The sequence below is a fragment of the Prionailurus bengalensis genome, chromosome A3 (assembly GCF_016509475.1).
Source record: "Prionailurus bengalensis isolate Pbe53 chromosome A3, Fcat_Pben_1.1_paternal_pri, whole genome shotgun sequence".
Lineage (NCBI taxonomy): Eukaryota > Metazoa > Chordata > Mammalia > Carnivora > Felidae > Prionailurus > Prionailurus bengalensis.
This window is the reverse complement of record NC_057354.1, coordinates 96,231,629-96,254,876: the sequence shown is the minus strand read 5'-3', so window position 1 is coordinate 96,254,876 and position 23,248 is coordinate 96,231,629. Positions and strand designations below refer to the sequence as shown.

The window sequence follows — 23,248 nt, the reverse complement described above, 5'->3', positions numbered from 1 at the left end:
CAGGGTTACATCTCAGTTGTATGGCTGTTCCAGTGGAAGTATCTTTTTATAGAGCATTTCTAGAGCTTGAGCTCAAGATTTGTAGGGATGCAGGCAGCTAAGCAGAGAGACATAGCCATGCTGCACTGCCTTTCATGAGGTATTCGTTGGGCTTGAATATTTATTTAACTATTTTCAGGTCTTGAACATTCCTCCTACAAAAATAATTATGTTAGGTTCTTGTAGGTCAGAGAGCATTCAGTAAGACTCTTATAGCCACATGCTAATGAAATATTGATGCTCACTCTGTGGCAAACTATTTTAAGAACTTTGTATTTCCCCATTTAATTCACAAGCACCCTAGAGGGAGCAGTTATTGTCACTGCATTTTATGATGAGAGAGCTGGTGCATGTAGAGGTCTTATAATGTTCACAAGTTTATACTTGCTTAAGTGATGAAGTCCTTAAAGACTGTAGCATAATGCCACACTGTTGGGTAGGATAACTTTTAAAATACTACAAGTCACAACTTAGAGTAGGTTTAGAAGCTCATCGTTAGACTCTAAGACCAGGTATGTTTTTATTTCACCTCTTTTCTGTCTTTAACCAGTTTGGCAGTGTGGTATATATATTGTATACAAAAGCATTCAATATCTGTTTCAACCTGCTTCACTTCCTGGACTATATATGCTGGAAAAGTTCAAAACTACATTTCCCAGACTCCCTTTCAGCCAGGATTTTACAAGCGACCTAGTAAAAGGAAAGAATTAACAGTTGGCTAAGGAAATGTATCCATTGCAGTTAAATGAAGAATTGCAAGAATGTTTCTCCTCATTGAGACTGATGGGCTATAGCTGCATTAGCAAATGGGAGTTAGATATATACAACCTTCTTGGTGCAAGGTGATTAGCAAAGTTTTTAAGCTAAGGGACCTAACACTCTGTGGTTCCCCTATGTGATGTGACCTGCTCTCACTTTAACTTCTTGCCATTTTTTGTGACCACAGTACATCCCATGCAGTGACTGGACACATTAGAAGTTACATCTAAGGCCTATGTGGTGCTGTTGCTCAGGCTGTTCTCTGGCCCATATATTGATTAGAGCTAAATAAATGTGATGCTAAACTTAATTTTTTTTTTTTTTTGACAAATGAGCTCTCAGTACTCCTGTCATCAAAGAAGCTCATAAAGTCATATCATTGGGGAAAACAATGGAAGATTCCTTCTATGCATGAATTCCTTGTAATACCATAGAGTTGAGGTCTCACTATTAAAAAAAAACAGATTAAAGGTCATTATTACATTGACCCCACAATATAAAGAAACAGAGTTGTGGCTTACAGCCATGATTCAGCAAATAGATAATTGACTGCTTTGTGAATTAAATCAACCAAATGCATAAAGTAACTACTTCATCACTTCTATTACACTGTACAACGTGCACATATACCAAAATGACTGCTTATCCCATAATGTTTAATTTATAGAGCACAGATTTTGAAAGCTAGCTCAGGAAAAGCAAATTCTAGATTATTCATGTTAATAGAAGAGAAGCCAAGCACGGATTAGTACAGTGATTCTCTGAGTATAATCTATGAACCAGCAGTATCAGTATCACCTGGAAACCTGTTAGGCCACTCTCAGACTTCATGAATCAAAAATGTGTGATCCAGGGGATGCTGATGCATGCTAGAGATTGAGAACCACTAGATTAATGAAACCCAAGGACTATCTGAAGATTTATTTCATCCAGTGATTTCAGGACTTTGCTCATACACGAGTTTGGTAATACCAGGGCAGTACATGGCTGAATTTGACTTTTTCATCTTTTCCATTATACCCCCAGGTAGAAGTGTAAATAATGAAGAAAGAGCTAGATAGCAAATGTTGAGACAATTAGATCAGTCACAGTTTCTTTAGAAGCTAGATAACATACCCCTTGGCCAATTGGCGGTTTCCTATAAGTCTGTCAGGTTTCAAAAATGAGTAAGAGTCATTCATAAAGTGAGTTAATTCTGTTGTGTACCATGGGTAAAGAGAGGGGAGAATGGTATCAGGGACAGTTCTGTTGATTTGCTTCTGAGCAATAGAATTAGTAGAAGTAGAATAAGACAAGATGCATCTATTGCATTATTAAATGGTTCTCTGAAAGCAAATCTTGGGATAATTGAGTGGATCCAAAGAGAACAATTACAAGTAATTTGGAAATTTTTACCACAGATTCCATTTTCAGAAAGATGGTGTCTAATTCTGCAGCAAAAATATGATAGCCTGTCTCTTCTTCAGAACCCCTTTGCTCTCCCAGCCTGATGCAGGAATCCTGTAAATAAACCTAATACATTGATTGAGAGTGAGACAGCTCTGAAATATAAAGCCAATGATTTCATTCAAGCTTTCTGGTAGGGCGGATACTGATTTGTGGCAAGGGGTAAGCTAGTGAGTGAGGAACCTGGTCAGCTAAACCTGAACAAATTATACTGCTAGACAATACTCCCAACCTAAAATTATAAGAAACTGTTTCTTAAAACTTGAATTCCCAAAGGATAACTTTGGCCATTCCCCTGTACCCATTTTAATGACAGATCACTGTTGACACAATCAGAATTTGTTTTATTTAAAAATGGCTCTCCTTTATGCTTGTCCAAAATAGTACTGAGACCTGGTTTCCAACTGGCATGTTTTGTTAAAAATTCACTTTCTAAAGAAAGTACACTAAAAAGACTAAGGCTACATGGTAAGAATTTTTTAATACAAGGCTTAGGAAAACTTAGTTAATATAACTATTCTGTTTTGTGATTTGTACTGTAACTATGGCATTTCAAACAAGGTATGTAAATGAATATGGACAAATGAAGTCCTAACAAGCAATACTAATTGGCTACTTAGGAGGTGTCTGACCTTGCATTTGTCCTTTTAATTAAACTGCATGGTTTAAGTTCCAAAAGTCCTTGAAGTAGGAATGATAGAACGTTTAGTGAGGTAATAAAATTGCTGCTGAAGTAATGGGCAAAAAGTAGGGGTCAGGACCTCTGTTTTCCTCCAAAACTTACCACCTGAACCACTATTTAATTTCCGGGTCTTGTTTTTCAGTGACTACCTTATCATTCAAAATGAACCTATCTCAATTATTAACTCTGGGTGGAAGCCTGTCCTTAAACTTGAAACCATTCTATGCAAATCATGACTGAGTCTGGTGAGAGCGACCATTTCACTTTTGACTCTTAGTGTCACCTTGAAGCCTGAATTCTTTGCGACTAGATCTCCTGGCCTCAGTTGTGCTCCTGCCCAGTGCTCAGCCTTTCTCAGTCCTGGCTTTTGGGCATATTCCTTGCTTGGATTCACCCTCATGGCACCAGTGACTGAAACCTGATTCCTGCAGGTTTCTCTTATACTTGCTTAGTTTCTCCGAAGCACATTCACTACACAGTTTTAAGGCCTGGTTGTACTATTAGATGGAGCTCAGCAACTTTCGTGCTCTAAGCCTTTACCAGGGCTGATGTTCCTAGCTTTATAACAGCCTTAAAGTGGACTGGATTTCCACTGTTCCTCAAGTTAGCTAATACATTCCTTAATATGTACTGCTTAAACTCTGAGTAAAACCCAGACTTGTATCTTTTCCTGCTTGAGTCTTTTTATTCATATTGGACATTCCATTCAGTCCCTAGATCTAGTCTAGGAGAAGTGGCCTGATTTTCAGTTAATTTTAAAAATATGAGTATGTGTGAGTCTCTGTCTGAGCCCCCTCAGTTTCCTTTCTTACCTGTTTCAGGGATGGTTGTGAGATTGAATGTAATACTATTATGCCTAGTTGGGCTGCAGAGGGGCCTTACAGCTTGCCAAATATCACATTGCAGCTAGGTGGTAAAGCCAAGACATAAGCCCATACAGTCTAACTACAGAGTCCATGGCTAACCATTGCTTGATGTCACTTCCCAGAGCCATGCATGGCAGATGAAGCCACAATCTATCACATTCTATCAACCTATGCTAGAATAATTAATTCTCCCCATTTAATCTCATACGTGTCTGCTGTCCCTAACCACAGAACCAGGCTTCTCCTAATTCTGTCATTTTTTAAAAAATATCAAAGTACTATTTTAAAAACGTAACAGATGTTTCCTCACATCTTGTTCTATTACAGTCATGAAAAGCAAATAAGGGTGGGGGAGCTGTTTCATAGCCATTTCTATAGGGTTTTTCTAGCTCTTTTTCTGCCTCTGTACTAGTCTTTTCTTCTTAACCCCACTCAAATTCTAATAGATTTCTCTTTCCCTACACCATTCTCATTTTGTGATTTGAACATAGAGAAAGAGGGAAGACGTTCCTGAATTGTGATTCTTCCATCGATTGATATTTGTGTTGTCTAATTCCTTATGTCAAAGATAAAGATTGTCAGGGGCACCTGGGTGACTCATTTGGTTAAGTGTCCGACTCTATTTTGGCTCAGGTCATGATCTCACAGTTTTGTGGGTTTGAGTCACATCAGGCTCTGGGCTGACAGTGCGGAGCCTGCTTGGGATTCTCTGTCTCCCTCCCTCTCTGCCCCTCCCCGACTCACCAACTCTCAAAATAAAAAAACTTAAAAAAAAAATGAATATTTTCACGAAAAGTACTTTCAATGACGCTTAAAATTTACAGCATCGTCTGTAAGAAGATTTCTAAAACCCCATGTTGTAAATTTTACACCATTTCCTGAACATGGGGGTTATACCTTGCAAGAGTTGTTCAGTTTCAAAACACATAGACTTTGACACAAATGTAATTGTGTGACTCAATCAAACTCTCCATTGAAAGTGCATCTACATTTCTGGAAATGCTGAATTTTCACTTATTCTTTTAGTCTATTCCTCCATCCTTCTACCTGCACAGTTGTTCATCTAAGTATTTCTTTAGCTACTTACTATATGTTTTGTGCCGACCACTGTGCTTGTGTTGGATATACATACACAGACACACAAACCACAAGGTTTAATGCTCTCTGATAAGTGGTCTGCTAGGATCTATACAGTGCTAAAGGGAGAAAGACAAAATAGGGTAGGAAAATTGTCATTGTGGGGGTGATATCCTAAACTCATTTTAATGGATTAAATATGTGGCTATTGGTGACTAGATGGTTGAGTGATAAGAAAGGAAACTTTGGAATTCCTAGTTAATATACCTGGGTATATATTGACGCTCTTAACCCAGATGATAGAAATAAGAGGAAAGTGGAGGTGCTACAATATTAACTCTGGACATTCTGAATTTGAGGCATCTGTGTTACATGTCAGTGAAATTATCAAAGGGACATACAGTTGAAATTATGAGAATGAAACTTTAAGAAACCACATGTTTTCTTTATATTGGTCTTCCCAGTTATTTCATGAACAGTGCTCTGCATCCTATAGGTATTTATGTCAATTTCTGATTTCTTCTTCCCTTCATATTCGTTATTTAGTGTTTTCATAAACGGAGAATAAAATGCTGAATGAAATACTGAATCGATATTTTCTCTGACCAATAAGCGCAATACATCCAAAATTTTTCTCAGCATTATACTTTCAGGATCAAACCTAACATCATCAAGGAATATCTTAACTATTCCCTTGACAACCAAGGCTACTTTCTGTTAATTAGCAATCCTTCACCCTTGAAAATAATGGTGAGCTTCCTGGGGCCATCCAGCGATGAAACAAATGCAATTTAGACTTAATATCTACCTTTAAAAACACATACAGCATTGTCAAAAGTCCAAAGTAATGTAAAAGAGGTGGAGGGAAACACGGTTAAATATATATGACACAGGAAATGTCTTAGGATGTTAATTTATGAGGGCCAGATATATAATTACAGAAGAAAATTAGGGTTTTACTATGTGTTCTGCATTAATCCATTTTAAGATTGTATACAGAGATAGAAATATAGTCTGGAAACAAATATATTTTCAAAAAACCTGATTTTTACCAATAAATAAACAAACAAACAAACAAACAAACCATAAATGGTAACTCATGGAAATCTCCAGTACCAAGCAATCTGTCCTTGGCTTAAAAATAATGCAAATGACATGGGACTACTGGCTAAACAGAATAAAAGAAACCAAATTCATTTCAAGATAATTTTGATGTATAAAAATGAAGGAACATTACTTAATTACCTCAGAAATGCCTGGGGCAGGGAACCCAGGACCATTTGGACCTAGGCTATTTATATTTTCTCAAGTCAGATCTGATAGTGTTAATGATTTTGAGAATGCAAAAATGGTTCTGCAAATATGGATAGAGTCCATTTTAGCCTCTTGCAAGATACTTTAGTGGAAATAACATAGTATTCATATCTAAGAAGTATTTTAATGGGACTATACTATACATGATCAGGCCGGGGATAGTGTTTTGCAGGAAGAAAGTTGTAATGAGAGAACTGACAATAAATTGAAAGTAAACACTTTGAGAAAACTGGAATCATTCTACTGGAGCTGGTCATTTATTTATATTTAAACAGTTATCGCCCCAAAAGGAGTCACAAATTGCTTGCAGGAAGAAAAAACAAAAAAACAAAAACCCACCTTTGCTACAAGTCTGCTTTGCTGTTAATGAATGGGAGGTTAGAAACCCAGAGTATTGGAGCCTATTATCCACCAAGAAGAACATTTCATGTTTTAAAAATCCATGAGGCTTTGAAAAGATATTTGATCTCCTTAGAAACTGTGATACATTTGAAATACCTGCCTACTTCTTCCCTGGTCTATATCAGTAACACTTTTTAAAAGGTCTAGCAAGTCCAGGGTAATAAATAACTCAAGCAAACAAAGGCAGGGTGAAAAGGTTCAGCCTAACCAAATCTTTCCCTGCTTTATGGATGTTTACACACTTGCAAATAAGACAACTCCTTTGTGGTAAACCCTCATTTCAGTGTTCTAGTCCACTCACTCTTCATCAAACAACAGTGAACTAAGTTAGCAAAACCACATTCCTTCTGGATAATATAGTGACAGTGGTAAACATAGGGCAGGAATTTGCCCCTCATCATTATGGTGGCCCTGGCAGGCATTATTAGTTAGCTGCGACACTTTGCTCCCTCAAAAGCTGCTGAGGCGCATGGAAAAAGAAACTTCTTTGCCTCCTTTCTCCTAGAGGTCACGTTTTGACGGAATTGTTAAAAACTACTTGACACAGCTTATAACACAGATTCATCATGTACCTTATATCTACTTCTATATTTAAATGGAATTGTTTAATACCATTTTTTGTTTCTACCAGATTGCTGACAAGTATTTTTATCTAAATGATGGTCTATTTATTCTTGTTCCTATAGCTGATACCATAACAGGAGTGGTTTGATTAATGAAATCATTAAACAGAAGACATAAGTATTAAATGAAGTTCAAAGTATGAGGGAGATTATTTTAAATCGGGTGATAAAAATTAGCTGAATAGATTAACAAGTATGGTATCTGATGTGAAATGATCACCATTGGTATGCTGCAATAATCCTCCAAGAAAAAAGTGCACCAAACCTAATAACATTAGAACACGTAATGATCTTTCATAAATGACAGCTACAGTACTGTGGGATAACTCCTGAAGAGTTGGCTTAATCCCAGGGGTATTCCCATTTCACTGTGGTATCTTGAAGAGCAAATGTTTTACAAGTCTAAGTAGTGGATCAATCACGACGTAGAGGATAAGAGGTCTGTTATTTTTTTCTGCAGGGCTACTTGAATGATTCCAGGGAGGCAGCTGGTGCTCTACAACTGCTGAAGGCCAGTTGTTATGAAATCTGTATGTAATGGCTCAAGATTAAGTTGGCAAAGGTCTTAGGAGAAAAGCACTGCCATCTAAGAAAAAAAAAATCTCCATAGCACTGCTGAGAAATTTACCAATTGGCTCTCAGATAACTTTTTCAACTGGACAAATTTGTGTCTTTGTTTTTAATTCATTTAGGTAGGTAGTAGCACTTCATAGTCAGCCAGTCCACTGATTAACTGTCTTCATTTGCATTTTTTCAATTATAGGTAAGTAAACCTTGGGGACTCCCATGAAGGCTTAATTACAGTCAACAAATTTCCTAAATATGGCTTAGAGCCATTTTTTTTCTCACTATTAAAGGCAGAACATTTTTTCCCCCTCAACCCACAACAAGGCATTCTTGCTAACCTTGGAATCCCAAGGAGAAGTCGGAATATCAAGAGGTGTTGGCCCTTGGAAAGTTAGGAACACACATGTCTGTTAATCTAGGACTCTGTATCTCTTTTTTCTATGCTTCTTCCTTCTCTGATACTTCAAGATTTCCTGACCCAGAGCCTTCTCTGGATTGTTGTCACATAACAAAAGAACCTCAGGCAACAGTGGTGCCAATAGATTTTTAGGCACCCACAGGACTGGGAGATATTCTTGGGTCAAAAGATCATCTTTGTGTCACATAAATATAGCACGCATTGATTGCTGATCTTATCTGTTATCGTGAGCATGTCCTCACTACATAGTATGAACCTTGGATTGTAACTTGTCAAAGGACTAATGCTCCTTTCACCTTCCCTGTAGGAGAGCCAGCTAGTACTACCTTTGACTGATTTCCCTAAGCATTATCATCATGACTGGGAGACATACCTAAGACAACCTATTGATACATGATGAAGACTATTTAACACCTTATGAAATGTCTCCTAGGCTCCAGCATGCAATGTGCAACAATTCAGAAAAGAATAGACAAAAGTCAAGGACCACAGATTTGGATGCTAGAAGACTGTGCTTGGTGAGTAAGCATAATCAGAAGGCCTTTGATAATTACTTTCTTTTACTTCCCTTCACATTCAACCACTAGGAGTTGTGTTACATGGCATTATATGTTGGGGAAAGTAAACTCTCGTCCAGCTCAAGACCCTCCCCTTATCATGGTGGGGGGGGGGGGGCTTGAAAGAGCTGGTTGAAGCTTTTGTTGCTATGTATTGTAGATAAACAGTCTTTTTCCTGAGGCGGTTTTGTTGCCTCTCCTCAACATCCTAGACCCCTTTCCCAATATATTCTTACATATCAGGTGCGACCTCCTCTTCTCCCCTCACCTTTCCATATTTTCCTCCCTTATAGTGAAGGAAAATTTGGGCTCTGGAGTTCAAACCCTACTTGGACTGATACTGGCTATGTGATTTTGAAAGAGCTACCTAACCTAGCTCTACCTCAATCATCCTAGAAAGTGCTTGTTTCATTTTTATTTAAAGATTTTAAGTATTAAATGAGAGAATGCCCTCAGAGCTAAGTGTCTGGCAAATGGTAGGCCCATAACCAATTTTAAGCTTTTATTATTGTTGTGATCCATGTTTCCTTAAATGACTATTTGAGTCCAAAATGATCTTTTAAAATTATATTTCTTGGATTCTACTTCCTCTTCTTCACTTTCTCCTTTAAAGGTTCCCCCTGCTATCATGCATTTGGACTTTTTCCAAACCTCTTCTTACTGAAGTTACCGCCACTTTGGCTTGCTCTCAATGCCTGTATATCAGTTTTAATGTGATAGGGAATAAAGACATGAAGAAATTCACAAGGGGAATAGAAAAGTATCAAAAGATTAGTATGTTTTCTAATACTACTTAACTCTTCAGAAGGAGGAAATTATAAATCAAGATTCAGTACAAGAAAATATGGGGTTTTACCTATATATATGACACTCATAATGTCTAAGAACATTTTGGGCTTGATTGGGGTTGGAGAAAGACTGAAAGAAGAAAAGAAAATGGCTATAGTTAGAGATATAGAGAAGGTAATCTAGTCTATGAAAGTGATATTTACACCTCTAATTTGAGAGGCAACAAAAGAAATAGTATGAAATATTTTCCCCAACCACTTACAGGGCCTAAAATTCAGGCTCTCAATTTCGGTCAAAATTTCTTTCACCTAAAAACTGGTACCCCTTTCACTAAAATCAAAGGCACCAGAAATAACAAGTATTGGTTGGAATGCAAGCTGGTACAGCCACTGTGGAAAACAGTATAGGGGTTTCTCAAAAACTTAAATTACAATATCCAGTAATTCTACTATTGGGTATTAACCCAAATGAAACAAGGACACTAATTTAAAAAGATACATGGACTACTCTGCTTATTTGAGCATTATTTATAATAGCTAAGGCATGCAAGCAACCCCAGTGCCCATCAATAGATGCAGTTTATATATACATGCACACAATAGAATATTAGTCATCTATATAAAAAGAGTGAAATCTTACCATTTACAACATAGATTGACCTAGAGAGTATGAAAGACAAATACCATATGATGTCACTCATAAGTAGAATTTAAGACACAAAATAAGGCAAACAGAGAACAAACTAGTGAGTGCCAGAGGAGAGGTGAATGGAAGGCTAAGTGAAATAGATGAAGAGGACTGAGGTGGACACTTATCATGGGGAGTCCTGAGTAATATATAGAATTATTGAACCATTATACACCACAAAATAATGACACTGTTAATTATATTGAATACACAAAATTCTAGCATGTAACAGTTACACAAAAGGAGCCCCTTTTGGCCTAGGAAGGCCCATCAAACACTGAAGATCAACCTCCTAAGCCCGGTGCTTAATCTCTATCAAAACATGAACAACTGGGTTCCCTAGACTGGTTTTCTAAAGTTTTAAATGTTTCCCCACAAAATGATCCCTCTTTAATTTTTAGCCCACTGGATGTAGCACCTGCCATCTCTACTTACGACTGACCTATCTTGTCATCTAAATCCAGCAAAAGACTCACAGTTTTGGATCTATATATTCTTTAGGGGTACTGTCAAGTCCTATCCAACAAGCTTCCAATACTGTTGGTACCTTTTACTGGACTGTGCTCGTATTTATCAAGGAAGTAAGTTACCAAAGGGTAGAATTTGAGAATAGATCTTCCTTTGAAAAAAATCTGGGGTGATTAGAAGTCAAAATCTAAGGGAAGTACAGTTCCTGAACTGTGGTCTGGGAAGGCCAGGAGTAGGACAGGTGAAAAACAAAACACAGTGGAGAACCTCAAGAAAAGCTCTACTTCTCAATGCTCCAAGTCTCTTCCAAAACCAATAATGCAAGAATGGTTGATGTTTATCATACTTGCTACCATTTCTTCCTTCACTGGTACATTTAGTAGGCATGGCCAGTAAACAATAGCCCTTTGTCTTAAACATGATCTCAGAATTCTCAAAACACAGCCCAATCAATCACTAACAATTCATGAGAGTTAGCAAACAAGATAAAACCCATTTAAAGAACAGGGCATAACTAGAAGAAAACTTAGGAAAAAACATTTTATGAGTAAAAGCAAACATATAGTAAAGGCTGCATGAAAGCTAAAGAACAAAAGTAGTAAACTCAATTATATCTAAAAAAATGAGTTAAGGCGATTCACAAAAAGATGTAAAATATGACAATATGGAAGAGGGACTCAAAACAGGTTTTTTTTTTTTTTAGAATGTGTTTGAACTGGAGTGACTATCAACTTAATATGGGCCACTATATAGTTCATATGTTCTATATTAACCTCATGGTAAAAACCTATATACACAAAAAATAGTCAAGCATAAAACTAGAGAAATTCATCAATTACAAGGAAAGAAAGGAATCTAGAACTTCAAAAACAGTGAACAAAATGCCAGTAAGTAGAAGCCTATCAATAATTAAATGTAAATGGTCTAGGGGCACCTGGGTGGCTCATGAAGTTAAGTGTCCAATTCTTGGCTTGGGATCAGGTCATGATCTCACATTTTGTGAGTTCGAGTCCAGCACTGGGCCCTAGGCTGATAGTTTCTCTCTCTCTCTCTCTGTCTCATAATAAACAAACATTAAAAAAAATAAATGTAAGTGGTCTAAATTGTCCAAAAGACATAAGGTGATGGAATGTACAAAAAAAAAAAACAATAGTACTTATCTATATGTTGCCTAGAGACACTGACTTCAGACCTAAAGACACACATAGAATTTAAATAGAAAGAAAAAGTCTCTACAAGAGACTACAAATATCTATGCAACCAACATTGGAGCACCTAAATATATAAGGCAAATATTAACAGATATAAAGGGAGAAATGGACAGCAATAGAATAATAAGGAATTTAAACAGCCCACTTATATCAATGGATAGATCATCCAGGCAGAAAGTCAAGAAGGAAACAGTGTCTTTGAATAACACACTGCACCAGCTTAATTTAATAAATGTGTACAAAACATTCCATCCAAAAACTATTCTCCAGGTTATATAACCTATTATTCCCTAAAGCAAGTCTCAATAAATTCAAAAAGACAGGAATCATATCCTGCATCTTAGCCAACTACAATGGTATGAAACTAGAAATCAATTACAAGAAAAAAACATGGAAAAAACACAAACCTTTGGAGGCTAAACATCATGGCACTAACAGTCAACATGCTGACAAAGATATTAATAATGAAATTTAAAAATGGAGAAAAATTAAAACAGCCCAAAATCACTGGGACACAGCAAAAGCCATTGTAAGAGTAAATTTATACAATCCAGGACTACCTCAAGAAACAGAAGCAATCTTAAATAATCTTATACCTTCAGGAACTAGAAAAAGAAGAATAAAAGTACAAAGTTAGTATACAGAGGGAAATAAAGATCAGAACCCAGAAATAAGTGAAATAGAGACTAAATAATCAAAGAAAAAATCAATGAAATCGAGTTGTTTTTGAAAAGATAAACAGAATTGATAAACCTTTAGAAAGTCTCATCAAGAAAGAGAATTAACCACCAACACCACAGAAATACAAATGATTGTATAAGACAGCTACAAAACATTAGAAGAAATGGATAAATTCCTAGAAACATATAATTTTCCAAAACTGAGCCAAGAGGAAGTAGGTAATCTGAACAGTAATGAGATTGCATTAACAGTCAAAAAACTCCCAATGAACAGAAGTCCAGGACCAGATGGGTTCACAGGTGAATTCCGCCAAAAGTTTAAAGTAAAATGTTAATACCTATTCTCCTCAAACTGTTCTAAAAAAATAGAATAGGGAAGAAAGCTTCCAAATTCATTCTTCAAGGCCAGAATTATGGCACCAAAACCAAAGACACTATAAAACAAAACAACAAAAAACTACAGCCTGATGACCATAGATCCAACAATCCTCAACAAAGTGTTAGTAAATTACATTTACCAATGCATTACAAGTATCATTCACCACAATGAATTGGATTTATGCTGGCAGTGCAAGGATAGTTTAATATCCATAGATCAGCATGATACATCACACTAACAAAACAAAGAATAAAAATTAAATAATCTCAATAGATGCAGAAAAAGTGTTTGACAAAATTCAACATTCATTCATAATAAAAACTCTCAACAAAGTAAGTAGGTTTAGTGGAAACATTTCTGAACATAATAAAGGTCACACCTAACATCATACTCAATGGTGAAAAACTAAGAGCTTTTCATCTACTGTCAGGAAAACAACAAGGGTGTCAAATCTTGCCATTTTTATTCAACATACTACTCCAAGTTCTAGCCACAGCAATTAGACAACAAACATAAAAGCCATCCAAATTGGTAAGGAAGTGAAACTGTCACTATTTATATAGGAGATAATATTAAATGTAGAAAACACGGGGCGCCTGGGTGGCGCAGTCGGTTAAGCGTCCGACTTCAGCCAGGTCACGATCTCGCGGTCCGTGAGTTCGAGCCCCGCGTCAGGCTCCGGGCTGATGGCTCAGAGCCTGGAGCCTGCTTCCGGTACTGTGTCTCCCTCTCTCTCTGCCCCTCCCCCGTTCATGCTCTCTCTCTGTCCCAAAAATAAATAAATGTTGAAAAAAAAATTAAAAAAAATGTAGAAAACACTAGATTTCACCAAAAAATTATTAAAATAATTTCAGCAAGGTCACAGGGTACAAAAGTCATTTATAATAATCTGTTGCATTTCTATACGCTAATAACAGAGTAGCAGAAAGAGAATTAAGAAAATAATTCCTTTTACAATTGTACCAAAAAGAATATAACTAGAAATTAACTTAACCAAGGAAGTAAAAGACCTGTATACTGAAAACTATAAAACATTAATGAAAGAAATAGAAAATGGCACACACAAATGTAAAGATATATCATGCTCATGTATCAGAAGAATATTGCTAAAATGTCCCTACTACTCAAATCTACAGATTCAATGTAATACTTATCAAAGTACCAATAGCACTTTTCACAGAACTAGAACAAGGGATTCTAAAATTTGTATGGAACTACAAAAGACCCTGAACAGCCAAAGAAATCTTGAGAACGGACAAAGCTGGAGGTGTCACAATCCAAGACTTCAAAGTATACTACAAAGCTGTAGTAATCAAAACAGTATGGTACTGGCACAAAAACAGATCAATGGAAGAAAAACAGAGTCCAGAAATAAATCCACAGTTATATGGTCAATTAATGACAAAGAGGGCGAGAGCATGTTAGGGAATATATTGGAGAAAAGACAATCTCTTCAATAAATGGTACTGGGAAAAATGGACAGCTATACACAGAAGAATGAAACTGGACCACTTTCCTACACCATACACAAAGTCCTGGAAGAAAGCATAGGCAGTAATCTCTTTGACATGGCCTTAGCAACATTTTTCTACCTATGTCTTCTCAGGCAAAACCCAACCAACAACAACAACAAAAAGGCAAAAATAAACTATTGAGACTATACCAAAATAGAAAGCTTTTGCACAGCAAAGGAAACTATAAAAAAAAGGCAACCTACTGAATGAGAGAAGTTATTTGCAAATATATATTTTAAATATGAACACCTTATCAGATATAGTACTTACACAACTCCCCACCAAAAAACAAAAACAAAAAACAAAAAAACAATTTGACTTAAAAATGAACAGACGATCTAAATAGACATTTTTCCATATAAGATCTACAGATGGCCAACAGATATGAAAAGACACTCAGTGTCACTTATTATCAGGGAAATGCCAATCAAAACAATGAGGTATTAGCTTACACATGTCAGAATAGCAAAGTGACAAGAAGTAAATATTGGCAAGGATGTGGAGAAAAGGGAACCTTCATGCACTGTTGGTAGAAATGTAAATCAGTGCAGCCAATACGTAAAACAGTATGGAGACTCCTCAAAAAATTAAAAATAGAAATACTACATGATCTAGTAATTCCACTACAGGGCATTTATCAGCCCCCAAAAACTAAACCAGTAATTCAAAAAGATATATGCACCCATAGGTTTATCATAGCATTATCTACGGTAGAAGTAAGATATGAAGCAACCCATGGATGGATGAAGATACAATGCAATATTATTCAGCCATAACAATGAATGAGATTTTGCCACTTGCAACAACATGCATGGACCTGGAGAGTATTAGGTTAAGTGAAATAAGTTGGATAAGGACAAATACAATATAATTTCACTCATATGTGGACTCTGGAAACCCAAACAAATGAACAAACAAATAAAGCAGGAATAGACCCATAAATATAGAGAAAAACCTGGAAGTTGCCTGAGGGAAGGACTGGGAGGGGAATGGGAAAAATGGATGAAAGAGAGTGGGAGGTACAGGTTTCTAGTTATGGAATAAGTGAGTCATGGGGCTGAAAGGTACAGCATAGGAAATATAGTCAATTGTATTGTAATACTATTTTTGTACGATGACAGATGGTGGCTATCCTTCTAAGCATAGTGTAACAGAGTTCTCCAATCACTAAGTTGTACACCTGAAACTCATATAACTTTGTGTGTTGACTATACATCAATTGAAATAAATAAATGTTTTAGAAAACAGATTAAACACACTATATACATGATGGGCCATCTAAACCCCTCCCCCTATAAAAGGCTATGCTGTAAGAGTAGCATATTAATATCATTTCTCCCTCATTATCATAATTTGTCCTCATAATTCATAAAGAATGGTATCTTAAATATAATGCAGAAAACTTTTAGACACATATGTAACTGGGTAAAATAATTCACTGTATTAACCTAAAATTAACTCTTCTTTCATTAGAGAAATGAGAATTACAACAAGAAGAAATGGATATCATTATTCAAGATTCATAAGAGGTCTTCAGTATATTGCATAGTAAAACCAGTAATTTTAATTAACCTCATTTTAAATTAGAGCAGTTAATACATAGCCTTTTTTTTAATAATTGAATACATTTTTCTGCCTACTTTAAAACATTTGTTGAGTAGACATAGAATAATACCCTCCAAATCTTTTGCTTTCTTCCTGGTCACTTCTTTTCCCATTGTGAGATGTAACCCATTATCAATTTTCTCACGTATTCGAGTAATTTCCAAGCACTCACAGTGTAGGCTGTCACAGATTCAGGTGGAGGTTTCCTATCTTTAGTTCAGAGCACAACTCAATTAGTTGTAACCATTGAGTCTTTAACTTCCACCTAGATACTACTTCAGGTTCTTGCAAGACTTGTTACTTTAACAAAGAAGATTCTAAGCTGATCTTATTGACTCTTCCCAACATTCCAGAGATAGAAAGGTTCTATGATTAACCCCACCTCTCCCTAAAACCTGCTCCTCCTATAGTCATTGGCAACACAGTTTTCCAACTGTTTAGGTTAAAAACCCAGAACCTTGTGTTATACATCTTGTTCTCTCAGATCTAGCCTCCAATCTGCCATTATATCTTGTCAACAGTTTTTGAACTATACCCATTGTTTGACCTCACCTTCTCTACTGTTACTACATTGGCCCAGTCCTCAGAATCTGTTCCTGGATTGTTGTACTATCTTCCTCTAATTTCCTTGCTCCTCATCCCTTTTTACCTTCTTTAGTCTATTCTTTTTTTTTTTTTTTAATTTTTTTTTCAACGTTTATTTATTTTTGGGACAGAGAGAGACAGAGCATGAACGGGGGAGGGGCAGAGAGAGAGGGAGACACAGAATCGGAAACAGGCTCCAGGCTCTGAGCCATCAGCCCAGAGCCTGACGTGGGGCTCGAACTCACGGACCGCGAGATCGTGGCCTGGCTGAAGTCTGACGCTTAACCGACTGCGCCACCCAGGCGCCCCATTCTTTATTCTTAAACAAAAGCCGGATTGATCCTATTCAATGACCTCAAATAATGTCATTTTTCTGTTTAACATTGTCCCGTAGTCTCCCATCTCAGTATGAGTAAAATCAAAAGCTATAAACATGCCTTGCCTATTGCTTGGACACACCAGTCTTGCCTATACTTTAAGAACTTTGTGCTTATTACTGCCTCTGCCTAGAATGCTGTTCCCACAGAAACTGTAAGGCTTGGTCCCTCATCCCCATCAGATCTTCAGTGAAATACCAACATCTTACTGAAAACCTTCCTTTTCAAATTTGACTCCATTCCCACCCTACCTCCCTAATTTGCTATTCTTGCCTTGTTTTATTATTTTTTTCATACAGTCATCACCAAGTCAAACAAATGTTTTCTTCTGGGTTTACTTTTCCCCATTCCCTGCTATATCCTGAACACCTACAACTGTCTGGAAAATTGGTATTCCATAAATATTTGCCACATATTATTGAAAATTGCAAATTTTTGGATGAGGAAATAAGAGATGAAAAAGCTTATCCAAAGACAAACTTGGGATCAATGTCTAGCATAGTGCCCAACTCTCCATGCTTCTACCTATTCATTCTTCCATGGAAGAGTACTCAATTACTGATAGTGGCAGGAGAGTGGAATTCAGCCACATAATAGAGAAAATAAATGTTAGCCAAACTGCTCCACAAATCTTATGACCTCTTCCTCTTACTGTGCTTCATGGGTACAGTTAGCATTATCCTTTGCTCAGAAAACATCTACAATTTAAATCTTTGTGTGTATTGCTTTCTATGTATAAAGTACTGAGTTTTCATTATTAAAGATCATCTCCCTCATTAATAGTACCAGCATCTGTGAGGCATGAGTTGTGTTTGCATGGTGTCTTAACACATGATCCCAAATTTTTGAAAGAAATATAAGGTAGATACCACCATCCATTCTTTACATATGAGAAAAAAATATATAGATTTTTTTGTGTGAACTTGAGTTCAAAAAATTCATATCTGGTAAAAATGGGGTTCAGTCCATGTGACAAATAATATCCAGTCTTCTTTGACCAGGCAAATCTACCATAGTGCTTTGCTGCTCTGAACTCTATTCCTGGCTATTGGTGCCATTTATCTAGGGCTAAGCATGAGTTAGATGTATTCTTCCAAATTTTCACAAGTATGAGTCACATGACCAAGCAGTAATGAGGTGAATTTTCCTAAGCCACAAAGGGGAAAAAAAAGTCACACTAACGTTCAATCTTGCAATCATGATTCACATGAGATATGAGCAAGGTAAGAAGCAGAGATATCATCTACTACTCAGTTTCTTGCCTGCAATTAAAGTCATCTACATGTTCAAAAACAACTTGATTAAATACAACCTAGAATTTGGGGTGCCTGGGTGGCTTAGTAGTTGAGCAAACGACTCTTTATTTTGGCTCAGGACACAATCTCATGGTTTATGAGTTCCAGCCCCACATTGGGCTCCGTGCTGAAAGTGCAGAACCTGCTTGGGATCCTCTCTCTCTGCCCCTCCTCTGCTTACTCTCTCTCTCAAAAAATGAATAAAAAAACTGAAAAATATATAAGCTATAATTCTTCTTTTCTCTAGCTACCATAGATAGCATTTGCTATTTATTCACATATCATTAAAAACCTTTATTCAAAATTTCAACAACTTAGCTTTTTACTCTATGATGGACACCATGATATGACGTCAGGCTGACTGACATAAAATTTAAGAACCCAATATGTATCGGTTGTTGCCGTCATCTATATCATCTGCCACAGACTATTTCCTATATCTCTTGTTAAATGACTAGTTCAACTACTAGGACCAGCAACATCTTTACCCTGAATAAAGCATAAGACTGCCCATCAGAGAAAACTGGCTCTAACCTTGCTTGTATCAGCTACTGACTGTGAAAGTTTTAGACACTATAATAACTTTCAGCTGTAAAATGGGGTTAATAATACTGATCCACTTTCACCAGCCACTGAGGTCCAAGTGAGAAAGTAAACTTAAAACTCTTTCATAAATTTTAAAAATGTCACTGTAAAGTATTATTATATAACTTGTACATACCTTTGGGGAATCCTTTTAGAGTCTTTATCATCATTTATTGGATCACCTGTACAACTTAGGCCTAATGAACTCTGCACAGATAAGGATATCCCAATGAATGCCCAGGATAGTGTGAGAGTACCATAAGGCCAAGCAAGACAAGAACAAGGTACTTTCAAAAGGAGGTAAGCTTTCTTCTTCCACCCCACAGTGGACATTGCTAGGGCTAAAGTATGGGTGGGACAGCCTAGTTAGTTACAATCTCATTTTTCCCACTTATGGTGAATAGTCAGGAAATAAGATTCTCAAAAGAAATAAAACACAGGAAGCTTCTGTTTGGGATTTCAAAACTGGCTGTGGAGTGCAGTCCAAAAAAAGATATAGGTCAACCAAAAACAAAGGTAAACCATTCTCGCAGTAGGAACTGCCAACTCATACATAGAGCTGTCCTTAGTGATTCCAGCTCAAATTTGGTTACATTTACATATAACTAGTTATTTATTTGCTTCTTTGTCTTCAAAGGCTTTGTATGAATGTAAAGGTCTTATTTCTGAAGCTAGACTTCTGGATAAATATGAAAAAGTACTTTCTGGCTCTTCACTGGTATGTTCTCCACAGATGCTAGCTCTACATAAGCCATACTGGGATTTGGTACACATATCCCAGTGTTTAGTCAGTTGATTGAGATGCATTCTTAGATCAGGATGCCTCTCAAATTGACGTATAAGACCAGCCTATGATCAAAGTTGATTAATGCTTTCCTTTATTGGGTTAATATACTCTGGATTTTTTCCATATTCAAAACATATTGAGGATCCCAACCAATTAGAATTTTCCCGTATGTTGTACCACTTAATCCTCACACATACACAAAAATAAAGTATTACTTTATCCTTATTATTCAACGGATGAGGGAACTGAGGCTTAACTTGGTAGCTAATAAGACAGTTACCAGTAATACAAGTGTGTGACTTCTATTTACAGCGTATTTAGGAATCTACTGCAGCTCCAACTGCTTTTGAATAAAATAAGAATAAAGGGCATTTAAGGTAGTTCCCCTGAGAAGCCAGGATGCCTCCCCTTACATGTGCCTGCCAGGGTTTGGCCTGGTTTAGAACCTTATCATCTGTTTCTCCTGGAGTGACTGTACTTTAGGGGAAATTCAGCAAAAGCACCAGAGGGTTCTCTTCAATCTAAACCTGAAAATAATATTTCTTTGGTTAACAAAGAGACTCTATGCATGGACAACATATTGTAGGTTTCCTTGCAAAAGGTTGAACTATGTAAAAAAACTTTCAAAACCACAGATTAAAGGACAAAGTATCCTCAAAAGACTGGAAATGCATAACAGTGTTGCCAAAAAATCATAGAAAAATATTAGTAGTTCCTTTGAAAGAAAGCATCGAATCTATGAAATTGGAAAACTTTGAAAAAAAAAAAAGGACTCCGCGAACTTTCATGAAAATGACAACTTTTAACCAGTGAACAAAGATAAACATTAAAGGGTTAGAGAGAGTATGATACAGTACCTTGCCCTTACTATAAATCATACTCAATATTAAGATGAAAGCTTCCTCAAGGCACAATCCTATCTTGGAGTCCCTGTGAATCTAGCCTTTGACAAAGTTAAATCACCTCCGTATTTATTATAAGATGTAAAGGCTACCTCATTATCTCTTTACCCGATATACTAAAAATGCCTAGGCAAATTCTTCAAATGTACTATGGCTACATCTTTGAAAGGAAGAGTGATCTCTGTTATATCTGGAGTCACCACCTGTTAGAACTCTCTAAACTTCTTTTAAAGAAATTAATGCTTAGCTATGAAACAATCAATTTCTGCCTACAACTTGCTTGGTTTCAAGGGCTCACCCATTAATTTCAGCATTTCCAGAATTATTCATTGCTAATATTATCTCAAAAACAACTGCATAAGTAATTTGAATTTCAAAGAGACCATTGGCCTGATGTACTTCTTATTATTTTGTTAAGGAAAAAAAATAAACTATTGCTTAGCTTTTTTCATATATAAAAAATGTAGTTGTTTGTTATATAAAGATTAGACAATATACAAAGGATGGCTAAATATATAATGATATATGAAAAGGATTTGTTTTAAAAAGTGCTATAAAAACAGTTGAATTATTTTAACCTCAATAACCTTGTCTATAAAACGCAAGAAACTGAAGTAATTTTACCTGTTTAAAACTTTCTTTCAAGCAACATTCTCACCAAAATCCTTAATTGCCTTTGAGAGTAGTAATGCCTATGTCTCTAAGACAGGACAATATTTGGGGTAGACAAGAAGAGAGGTGGATGGAGACCTTTAAAAGGTATATGAAGGCTATGGCCTAAGGACTGTGATGGGTTCTCAGGAGTCTTGCCTCTAGGAAAGTGCATATCCAAACCCTGCTGCCATGCGGGGGATGGGCATTTGGCATATGAGTCTGGAACCATTTTATCTGTCATCTTCCACCCTTCCAGAAGGAAGAAATAAAAAAGCTCCATTTCAAATAATATGTATATTATAGGTAAAAGGTCAAGATTGACCAGAACTATAGGTATTCAGGGGCAATGTTGCCCCTGTACCCTATAGGATATATTTGGCAATGTCTGGAGACCTTTGTCACTACTGGGGAAGGAAAGTTGCTATAAGCATCTATTGAGGAGATGCCAGAGATGTTGCTAAATACCCTACAATGGACAACCACAACAAGCCCCCTACAAGTAGGAATTATCCAAGCTAGGGTAGACTAAAATAGCCTAATGGAGCAAGCCAAAAGGTTTTCCAGGAAAGGGTCCAAACTGACTTCCAATACTGGGAAGCTTTCACCACAGTGTATAAGACTCTCTTCCCTTTACTTACTAGACCAATTTTTTCCCCCTAAGTGTGATCCATGAGTTCTCTGCATCAAAAACATCTCAGATGTGGTTTCAGAACAGTGGAGGCAGAACCCAGAATTCTCAGCAGAAATTTATTTGCTACCCATGTGATTCCTCTACAGATTGTAACTTGAGAATCACTACTTCATTTCTCTGTTGAGGTCATTCTCTTCTGCGTTGTCCATTATCACCTCTCTGTAAGTGATTCCTCTATGACAGACCTTGGCTGGTTGTTCACTACTACACATCCAATGGCTTAATTGGAGTAGACATGGTGAAAAAAACAAAAGGCACTTATGTCATCAAAAAGACTATCATCTTTTAGAAGAAACAAGGAAAAATAAAATTAGCTACCCATTTATTTAGCACTTGTCTATTCTGTACGCTGTGCTAAGTGTGTGCCACATATTAACACATTTAATTCTAATAACACAATAAAGTAGATACTAATATTTTCACTTTGCGGCTAAGAAAAATGGAGCTCAGTGAAATCAAACCACTTGCCCAAGGTCACAAAGCAACTACTAGAAGTCAGAATTATACTTGTGTTCTATTTATTGGAGGGTATACATGGGCAAGAACTGCTACTCCATGCATATCGCTCCTGATTTTTCAGACTCCTCATATGCTGTAAACAGAAATTGTTGGGGTAGGAGAATAGATGTGCCTAGGATATCCCTTTAATTTAAAGAGTGCCAACAGCTAGGAAGCACACTATTTCACCCTGTCACTTCTTCTCCCTATGGAAAACGGAAAGAGGGAACACGAGCAGTCACCTTGGATCAAAAGATGAACTTGAGAGGGGTGCCTGTGTAGCTCAGTTGGTTAGGTGACCGACTTCAGCTCAGGTCATGATCTCGCAGTTTATGAGTTCAAGCCCTTCGTCAGGCTCTGTGCTGACAGCTCAGAGCCTGGAGCCTGCTTCGGATTCTGTGTCTCCTCCTCTCTCCACCCCTCCCCTGCTCACACTCTGCGTCTCTCTGTCTCTCAGTAATAAATAAACGTTAAAAAAAAAAAAGATGAACTTGAGAATAGAGGCCCACACTAAGTAGAGGGGACCATAAATCAGAAGGACTCTGGGTGTCTGATGATTCTGAGTTAATTATGTAGGCCCTGAACTACATACATATAGACTTACTCTATGTGATAGAAAAATAACTGTATTTGGATGTTTTAGCATATAGAGCTGAATCTATATCTAATTAAATTATGTGAAAGGTTTTGTTTAAAATGTTAATACTATTATTGGGAATTAATAATTTAGGATACTTAATTAAAGGACAATATTTCACATCTAGATGTAATTAACATTTTAATGTATCATA

At 36.7% G+C, this 23,248-nt stretch overlaps 1 protein-coding gene across 4 annotated transcripts in view; it reads right to left on the bottom strand.

Annotated features, from left to right (window-relative positions):
- The window catches only part of CTNNA2 (catenin alpha 2), a 1,115,456-nt gene that overhangs the window by 1,431 nt on the left and 1,090,777 nt on the right, over window positions 1-23,248 (bottom strand). For 2 of the 4 annotated variants that reach the window (XM_043603825.1, XM_043603827.1), the window contains one exon: window positions 2,194-2,310. The exons of the other annotated variants lie outside the window; for them this stretch is intronic. In XM_043603825.1, coding sequence (XP_043459760.1) covers window positions 2,194-2,310 — 117 coding nt within the window. The remainder of the gene's footprint in view (window positions 1-2,193; window positions 2,311-23,248) is intronic. 4 annotated transcript variants of the gene reach the window in all.